The 10,338-nt window shown below is 39.0% G+C and overlaps 1 protein-coding gene across 5 annotated transcripts in view; it reads right to left on the bottom strand.

Annotated features, from left to right (window-relative positions):
• Positions 1-1,583: 1,583 nt before the first annotated feature.
• CNTNAP5 (contactin associated protein family member 5) overlaps positions 1,584-10,338 on the bottom strand; it is a 299,895-nt gene continuing 291,140 nt past the window's right edge. For 4 of the 5 annotated variants that reach the window (XR_012633925.1, XR_012633926.1, XR_012633927.1 and 1 more), the window contains 2 exons: positions 2,340-9,866; positions 1,584-2,308 (listed from right to left, as the gene is read on the bottom strand). Coding sequence is in view for 1 of the 5 variants with exons in the window: in XM_074910307.1 (XP_074766408.1) it covers positions 9,670-9,866 (197 nt within the window). In the remaining 4 variants the exon portion in view is untranslated. The other variant, XM_074910307.1, reaches the window with a different exon arrangement.

The raw sequence follows: 10,338 nt of genomic DNA, 5'->3' as shown, positions 1-10,338 counted from the left end.
CAGACTGGATTAGCCCCGTGAGATGGGTACTTGTGCACTGCTGCCTGCAGAACCCCAAGGCAGGTACTGCAAAGCTGTCCTGCCAGATAGCACACCTCCATACAGGACTGTAAACATTTGTTAATTCTGTCTTCTGGGCAGCAGTCCATCGAGAAATAGAGGAAAAAATAAATCTCATAGGGCGGTTCCTAACATAATGAGACCCACAGCTTGCCTGCTAATATAGAAGTCTTAGGCTGATTGGAACACAGAATGTGTAAGCACCGAAAGTTTAGGATGAGGATTGTCCAAATCCAAGCATGTGAAACTCTTGAAAAAGTGTCCTCCTCTTTATACTTAACTAGGATTTTCTATTTTCTAAGTCAGTGTTTACTGGTTCTTGGTCGATAGTACCAATCAACTGCGATTTTCAAAGGACACTGAGATTTATCTGCTCAGTTTCCACAGAAGAGGGAAAAAAATAAGCAGTGAGACTGGAAGTGTAAGCCAAAGCAGAATCACTGAGACTGAGCCAGGCCCAGCTTGTCATGCTAAGGACGCGTGTGAAGGCAGCAGTGTGCGAGTGTGACCCCTGTGACAGCCAGAAGTGTGGTTGTTGCGTGAAGGGATGAAGCAGGACACACTTGTGTACGCATAGCAGGCTGGGGAGAGAATGTATGTGCGTGTGCACATGTATGTGTGCATGGGTACCTAGAAAGATACAGCGCTATGACTAGGCATGTTTTCTAACCCGAACTAAAGCATGTCTCCATGCTTTTAACCCCCTTAGGCATCTGTGCCCTTATGCACCCAGGGTAGGTGCTGCAAACCAGCATTAATCAGTTACATCAGGGATGTGGGTGATGACCAGATGTCCTCTGACAGTGACTTTTAGTCATAGCTGAAATCAATAAATCCAGGTTGTGGGCACTTCAGCTTTTATTAATATCCAGTGAGATCTGTTCTCTAAGTTAACATGTAAATGCCTGAAAATTAGTTTTCCCATAATCAGCACATTTAATGTTCACTTAGCTAGAAGATAAAATAAAAACACAGGAGGAGGCATTTTTCTTCCACACAAAATCATACAAAAAGTCTCTTTTTATTAAATATACATTATTTACAGTTTAAGTCTTTCCTCTGTACAACAGTAACCATAGAAAACAAAAGAAGCTAAGGCTAAATTTTTTCAATCCCCGAACAGCGTATAAGGACATGTTACATTGTCTACAAAACTGACTTGGACTGAGGCAACGTCCTGTGGAATTCTCTTTAGAAAACCAGATATTGAAAGGGGAATAATCTAAATTTCCATTTTGCTTTTTACTGTAACTGAGAGACTCTTGCATTACCCTTGGACAGCCCATTAAAAGAAAAAAAAGTCTCTTTTTTTGCTTCGCTACTGAAATGAGCTGTGTTCTGAGAGATTATTTAATATAATTCGAGTAGAACGAAGTAAAATGAATGATGAAGGGCTCATCTGTAGAAAGAGCCAGTTGTTTATTATTCTAAGTATTTCATCTCAGCTAGCTTTCACAGCCTGTGAAGCTGCTCCTTTTGGCTTTTTTTTTTTTTTTTTTTTTTTTTTTTTTTTTTTAGGGTGCCTTCATTTTTCAAGTAGGAGACAGTTCACCACATTCCATCACCAGGGGTGGACTCCATTAAAATCCCGTAAAATCCTTCCAAAGTCAGTGGGTAGGTTCCCAAGTTGGTTGGAAACACATCACCCACAGCCAAACCTTCCCCCCCTACACACATTTCCAGAAATTGCTGAAGGTGACTTAAATCATGTCATGGGCTTAAGTGGAGCTGAAGTTCATTGCCTTATCCCAAGTTTTATCCACAGTTCTGCTAGAAGACACAGACAATTGCAGTGAACACAACTCTTGCTGACAGCAGTAGGGGATGACGAATATAAGGTCCTGACTTTAATTCATATGTGTCAGCCCCAGTTTGCAGGACATCATCACTGCCCTTGCCTAGGGCAATCTGAAGCTAAATTAATTTGTGATATATCTACATTGACCTCAACAGGATTACAGCCACGTCTGAAGCTGGCTGTTTCTTTCATGAAGTGGGTTTCAAAGCAGGTTCAGGAACTACAGTGTTTAGCTTCTCTCTATCATCTGGATATAATGGTCTATGTTAAATATTTCATTTGCAAAACTCACAGAGTAGAGATTTTTATGGCTGGGTGCCTGAAAAAACATGTACCTGCTTGCTCTCCTAACATCTATCTGAAATTCCATGGAGCGGGCTTGGGTGTCTGAGTGCTCCTCTGTGTTGTGAATGGGATGTGAGGCTGTGACTGGCTGTATCTAAGCTCTACCTCCAAAGCACTGGCTGTATCTAAGCTCTACCTCCAAAGCAATCAGTTTTCTTTCTTAATGATACACATGCTCGGCTTTGGCAGCAATGACAAAACACGTCAGAAAATGGTTTGTTTAAATGGTGCAAGAAGAAACTGTAAAGGGCATGCAAAAATGAGTAAATAATTTCCCATGCAGAAATCGTATCAGATGGACTCTCTTTAGCATTGTGGGATTGAAATCCGTGAAGAGAGTAATGACGAGCATATCAAGAAGCAAATGATGTTGCAATGTGAACAGCAGTCAGTAGTTTAGAAAAAAGCTGTCACAAGCATCCTAAGTGAGGGAGGGATGGTGAGAGAAGAGTCTCTAAGCAAACACCATTCTTTGGATACCCTGTTGTACCCAACATTTCATTAAATGTTACCATTATGTGAGGGAAATTCTCTCCAGTTCTTCTTCAGGGTATCAGGGAGAGCTCCAGTGATCTAACTGGAGAGATTCAGATTAGTATCACAGGTGTGAAATCCTCTCCCATGTTTGAAACACATTTCTGATACTTTACAGATCATCACGACAATTAAGGCTCTGTTTTGGGAGGCTAACTAGTAATTTATTCCATAGCAAAAATGAATAATGGGAAAAGATCTGAAACCCCCGTATCCACCTGATGGTTACCATGCATGGCTTCCAACAGCATAACCTTTCTGAGAGCTTTTGCCGCCTGTGCTGCCTCATCACAATTGTAATTTGGAGAGTTAATGTCCCCATTCTTCCTTACAGGTCGCCATCTCTAGGTGACTACTTCTCCACAGTGGAGTGCAGTCTCCCTTGTGGCTGAACACCTGGCTGACATTTTGAGAACCATCTTTGAATTTCCGGTTACTGTGACTGCCAGGAGAAAAATCGTAATCTTAGTTAGAATTGTAACACAAGTTCCTCTGCCTCCTACAACGAATTTGATTGCCCCACATGTTAAAGAAAAAAGGAGAAAGAAAACAGAGGTGAACTAGATATGGAGTGCCACTGTCAACACAAACTGTTGCCTTAATCCTTCCTTAGCTCGGCTTGTAGACTCAGTACATTACAAACGACAAACAACGAGCTTACAAATTACAATAGTTCACCAGAAAGTGTGCTTTTTTTTTTTTTTTTCCCAGTTTTTCTTTTTGTCAGAGTAACTTAGTGCAAAAGATCACAAAAGTAAGTACGAATACATAGAAATATCCAAACTCTTATATGCATGACTCAGAATAAACAAACAAAGAAAAAAGCTGTTTCGGACCCAAAAGAAGAGTGTGTTTAGAAGTTTCATGTACAAAAGGAGCACAGAAGAGGGGGCTGCCCACACCAAAAGGGGATAGGGAGAACTTTTCATTGGAAAAGGAAGTGTGGCAAAGTGCAGAACCAAAGGGAACAAATCATGCCTTGAAGCTGTGATAGTAACCCCTCAAAACCCCCAAAGGCATGGTGCAAATCTAACTGTAGTCAACCAAGAGGCCTCACACCATCCTTAAGACTCTGGAGAAGGCCCTTAGTTTGGCAGGGATGTAACTGTATCACTTAACTTTTTTGATAAGTAGGTATTAAAATATTTCATGAAAGCTTTGAAACAGCACTTGTCTTAGTCTCACAAGGTCTCAGCTTTTGCTCTTTTACAAAACGTTGCTTTCTGAAAAATAATAAAAACCTAAAACCAACCCCTTTGTGTCTGAAAAGCTGGCAGTGCAGAACAATACTTGAAATGTGTCGTCTTGAGTGTAAGCTTTGTGTAGGTGACAGCAACAAACAACAATGGCATGAGATGGTGGAGCACAAAAGGTTCAAATTCTCCCTCCTGTTATACTCTTGTTAAGCTGAGGTGAAGGACACACTTCAACTGATTGGCTTACTCCGACAGAGAGAAAGGTTGATTCTGTTCTGAAGATGGATTTTTTTTTTTTTTTAAAGGGATTCATTTCATTGAGAACTTAGGGGTTCTGGATGGGCACTTACTATAATTTGAAAAGTCAACAGGTATCAGACATATCTGCTGGGGGCTAGCAGATATGAGACATGACAGACAGGAGACTTGCATCCTTACTGGAGCTGCAGAGATACTCTAGTTTGTCTCAAATGGCACCGGACACACAGAGCTAGAAAGGCATCTCAGGAGTCTGAGTTAGCTTTAGATTATGAAAGCTGTGTAGAGCTGTCTCCATGTAAACTGTCAAAGCTCCCACATGAGGCAATTAATAGATCTTGGATCTAGAATAGGTTGGAAGAACTATCCTCTCCCAAGCCCCACAGTTTACTGATCAAATGGCCACTGACTCAAATGGGTGCTTTGACACTGGATTTTCATGTATTTATTTGGCTATAAGTAGACACATGCATTTCCTAAGTGGAGACGTCTAGTGTAATTTTAGATGCAAGGAGGCACCCTTCCTTGATCTGAGTTGATATCTCAATAAAAAAACAAGTCTCTTTTTAAGACCTGTGCAGATGTGTCTACTGGAGCTGCAAGACTAGTGTGAATTTTCTGTATGTGGGCAAATTCTGCTAAAAGTAGCTAACCTGTTGCCAGGAGCCTACCCTGTCTCTATATTCAATGAAGAGAAAGATGCACCTCTAGGAAGTGATTCATTTAATCTTAAGGGATGTCAGAGACATTTGCTCTGTCCTTGCTGACCACAGGACAGGACTGGACAACAACTGTAAAACTAATAGCCTGTAAAACCAAATGTAAAATGAAACAAACCCAAGAGATTCAGATAAAAGCAATCTTCGAGTGCTTCCATAGGTCTAGGACTCAATCTTACGCTCAACAAAATTGGCAGCTGACTTCATTAGGAGAAGATTCATATTCCCTCACCATAGTGAAACTATATGATGTATTGATTGCCTCTCACCCCAAACATGAAATATGTCATCAGCTAAATGCTAATATAGACAAACATCTCATTAAAATAAGAGTTTGGCTTACACTGTAAAAATTGAGCAGTTGCTAAATAGGGTGGGTTAAGTCTGGCTAGATCAGGTTAAAATAAAGCAGAGAGAAAGCATCTCATGTTAGCATTTTGGCTGTCAGTTTTAACTTAAATGTCAGGGGACTCTCATGAATGAACACAATCTGATAACAGTACAGACCTAAATGGCTTGTTTTCACAGCTACCTTCACACAGATGAGAATCCTGGTTTAGCCAGTGTGAGTTAAAAGCCCGTCATTTGTTTGGCTTTGTTTTCACTGCAGACATACACTAAGTGCTGTGCCATGGCAAGAACAAGAAAAAGAAAAAAAAGTATACATGTTAAAAATTTACTCAAAACATTCACACTGTCTTGTCTCTAGTAAGTGAATAAGGACAGATGAAATAATTACTGCAAATTACATAGATTACTTACTTAGGACCAATGTTTTATTTCCAGAAGAGAAATGGGACTCAATTTTCAAAGGTATTTAAATGTCTTGCAGTATTTTAAAACATTTCACAGTAAGGCAGAAGCAGAAATTTAACTGAAATTAGAGTCAAGTGCCCATCTTGTTTAGTCACTTAAGTATTGATCCACATCCTTAGGACACTAAATTTCTTTGAAAGCCCATACTTCACTCAGGTGGCAGCCTATGTCTCACTGAAAGTTAGTGGGATTTCTGACAGACAGGCTTCATTTGTTTTCTGTAGCCAGACATCAGGGTTCTCAGACAGTCCTTCTAGTCATCCAACTCAGACCTTGCACGACTAAATATCTTTATAAGCATAGTTATTATAGGCCAAGTCATGTCTGGAAATCAGGAATTTGGAGTGCCTAAATCCATACATAAGTGTCTTAGAAATTTCATAGCCTAAAAATCACTGCCTAGCAATTATAATTTCCAGAGGTTACATACCATATCACCAGGAGACAAAAGAGACTTTGTATCATTCTACCAGTCACTTACTTTGTTATGAAACTTGTCATGGGAGAAGGAGGAAAACCCAGACAACACCTCCAAACAATTCTTTGACACTCTCAGGTTTTCCATTAGAATAAATCCTGACATTTTATATATAAAAAGTACTATCCCCTACATTTATCTACATGTTTTCTAGAATGAAAGGTTAAAAAAAAGAGTAAAGACCCCCCTATTTAAAGAGCAATTTTAACAAAAATAGACATTGCTTGTAATAGATGGGAAAAAAAGGTCTAATTCGAACTGTGGAAAATAAAAGCAATCTTAATGCTAGTAGATTTTTTCAAAATTGCATTTCTTCTATTTAAAAAAAAAAAAATTCTTTTAACTGATACTGAAGTAAATCAGATTATGCCCTCTCTAAAGAAAGCATTATAACTAAAAAAGGAGAAAAAAAAAATCAGGGTACTTAATATAGCATCTTTTAGGTAACTTTTAATAATAATACTGACAGCCTGATTTAGAAAATAGGATTTTAAATGGCAAGTCCATACAAACATGTTCATTTGTCTGACCCTGTAACATATAAATATTCACATTTCATTACATCCATAGGTATAGATGCACGTGTTTCCGTATACTCATGCATGCATTTATGTATGCAGTTCTTTCTTTTTACAGATGCACACCATCATAGCTAAATTTTAAAGGAGTTTTTACCAGCTCGGGCTATAATAAATGAGGATAAGGAAAAACGGACAAACAAACCATTTAAATTGTCTAGCCAGGCTTGCACACAGCATGCCACTACACCTGCTCTCTGGCCCAGGACATAGCCACTGAGTTGGATCTGAAAAGTTTACTTGCAGCAACACCAATATCGACATTTGGTGATGGGAACTTGATGCTTCTTGAGAAAGGTCAGCATCTTGCAGAACCAGGTCCTAAGATGGCCAAAAGTAATTTAGTCACTTGAGAAATGAGAGGACTCTGCTTCATTGCTCAGTCTCTCTTTTCCAGCTACTTCACTGCTGGAGCTGCTTTGTGCTTTATTGTTGCACTTTGTAGTAATCTTATTCCTGGAAACTACAACGTAGGAAAGCAGAAAGATAATTTTTATCTGTTAGTTTGGCTAGAGAAAAACACACACCCGTGAGTTTTCCCCTCCTTCTTATTCCATTTTTCATAAAGCCAATTAAATACATTAGGACTTCAGAGATGTCTCATACAGAGGTCATTTTAGATTAAGATGACTCAAACATGGGCAGAGGAGCCCATGCACTCACTTATTTTTCCCCTCCTGCCATGCCAAACAAAGAAGCTTTATCTGGGGGAAGAAAGGAAGGAGAAAAAAGAATTGCTTTGCCATGATTTCACCGCAGAAGATAAAGTAACATGAAAGGAACACAAGTAATGAATCCGTCATTACATATCTCATCATGCAGAAACAATCTCAAGTAATCATGTTTCATGCAAACAGCCAGCAGGAAGCAAAAGGGCTGTTGTTGACCACAGACGAGGAAGAATACATCTGGTTGTGGGGCTGGCCTCACATATTCCTCTTCACGTGAGAGTGATATCATTCCAAGATTGCTTTCTCTTCACTGGACGCTACTTCTCATAAAATCTTCCAAAAGAAATGGTGAAGAATCACCATATCCAAACTATCATTTATTTATTCTTTTTTGTCTGTCCCCTCCTCCCATTAAAAAATAACCAGCTACATACCTTTGTGATGCAATGCCTAATAGCACCTGTTGCGTGTGTAATCTCATCTCTAGTTTGCTGTGGGTTATTACCTCATACCGTGATTTTTTGATTGTAATCTGTGTAAAAAGGATCTCCATGTGGAAACCCCAGGATGACTGCAGAAGGGTGTAGGGGGCAAAGAAAGAGATTCAGCTGCACAATCAATGGTCTTGAATTAATCCTTTTCAAGAGTACTGCAATAAATAAGTTGTTTGGGGGTTTTTTTTGTTTGTATTTTTTTTTTTTTTTGCTTAGCTGTTGGATTGATTCAACTCCTGTCAGAAACCTTTAATTCTGACAGCAAATTCTACATGGTCTTCAGAAGCCCTGTGAAGGCAGTATGTCACACAAACACAAGCAGGATGTGAAAAACCTCCCTTGGTGGGACTTCCCTATTTCTTACCCTTAGGATGTCTGTGACTGAATAGAAGTTTTTTCAGCCTCACACTGAAACCATGCAGCACAAGTAAAATAGGCAGGATTCAAGTTTCAGTATTGTTCCCATTCAGGAAAGGACAGAAGATTTTAGAAAAATAGGAGAGAAGATTAATTTGAAGTAGAGTATTTGGAATCTTTTTAAACTTGTTTCCTCTTCCTTGTAAACAGGGTTGATTAAATATTAAACTTTTTAGACGTGACATCAGACCTCTATTTAGTTTCGGAGAAGATATTCCAATTTCTACACATAGGAAATACCAATCAATCTTTCATGCAGTTTTGGGTTACTTTTTCGAGTAGTTGGATTTTTCTTTTTTAGAAGAACTGGCAGAAGGTGTGACTCATATTTCAGATTAAACTATTTTTGTTTTATCTTGTCTATGTACTTTTTCTTTGCCACAGCGGCAACAATGTTTAACCTCAGCACGATAATCCACCATATGGCATGAACAGGTATATGCTGCATTTCTAACATTTCAGACAAATATAGTGCACCTAAGTCCTAGCAGCTTCCTAAAACCCTTGTAGATTCAAGCTACTATTTTCCATGCTTCAGCTAGAGTTATGCTAGAGTATGTTGGGTCTACATAGCCAGCCTTATGAGATGGACATGAAAGAGATGCATGGGAATGACATTTATTGTTGATACATATACTGTTGGAAAAGTACTGATAAGCCTAAAAGTTACAGTAAAAGGACAGGAGATTGGGGGAAGGAGCTTAATGAGGACAGTTTTATTTTTCCTTACCTCATACCAGCTTATCAACTGGTATAAATTCATATAACACCATTGAAATCAACAGATATATATCAATTCATATCATTTGAGAATTTGGCCAGTCCTTTACGATGGTTGCAAATGAGCCTGTAAAATAAATCAGGCATTTTGGTCTCATTATTTCCCTCTATCCTGTCCCAGTATCTGTAGAGCTACGTGTTCAGCTACTTTACCTCTACTTTACATAGTCCAGATCTAGTGTAAAAGTGATGAATTAAATGGCTCCAGAGAAAAACACAAATAAATGTAGGGACTTTGAAACATCCAGGAACCCACATCAGAAACCAGGTGTGCATGTGGATCTTATGTTGTGTACGGTGGGATAACAGGTCTCTTCTGCTGCAGAAGTAAACTGTGACTGCCAGGTTCTTGTGCAGAGAATGAGGCACGGTGACTGCTGTCAGTGTTTCCTGTGCAGGGCGGTTTTTTCCAAAGGAAAGAGAAGTTAGCAAAAAATGAATGTTTAAAAAAAAAAATTACAAAAAGAAAAAAGGAAGGAAGAAAGGAAGGAAGGCTAAAGGAGTAAGAAGAAATTTCATTGTCCATCAGATGAAATATTCCCGTTTGCACTCGCTCACTGTGTTCTGCAAGTCAATGTCAGCTTTAAAGGAGCTCTCGAGGTTTTCTGGGTATTCCTTCTCCTTTGTCTGGCTGCTTCGATGTGCTTGTTTGTGCTGATAGAGGAATCTGCTCATGATGGCAATGATGCAAAAGATGATGAATATCACAACTGCTATGACACCTGAAGAGGGGTAAAAAAGGAAGGATAGAACGAGTAATCAAAACCCCCACTTACCCCCAAAATACATTACTAATGCACAACAGCTAGTGGATATGATAGATCAGTTCATCTTAGTCTGTACGTGATCATCTGCCTCTATTACACCCTCCCTGGTATTTTTATTTCTATTCTGTCACCTTAAGTAAGATTTAAAGCAGCAATCATTGATGTAATTGATCTAATTTTAGTCAAATTCTGCTTTCACTGGAAGTAAAGTTGGGTCAGTGTATTTGGTTTTAAAAATATAGACCTCTATGCTCATTCAAATTCCTGCTCTGCCGTATTTTCTTCTGTATTATCTCTGGAAACCTTGCATGAGCCTTGTACACTTTGGTTTATAGCTTCTAGATATTATCAAAGGCAGCTCCCTACAAGGCATCCTATAAAATAAACAGAGATGAATTGCCTTCCAGGCTGTTAAAGGAAAATGAAA

This window comes from Athene noctua, chromosome 7 (assembly GCF_965140245.1).
Source record: "Athene noctua chromosome 7, bAthNoc1.hap1.1, whole genome shotgun sequence".
Classification (NCBI taxonomy): Eukaryota; Metazoa; Chordata; class Aves; order Strigiformes; family Strigidae; genus Athene; species Athene noctua.
The sequence above is the reverse complement of the archived record's forward strand: the minus strand, read 5'-3'. Positions and strand labels throughout refer to the sequence as shown.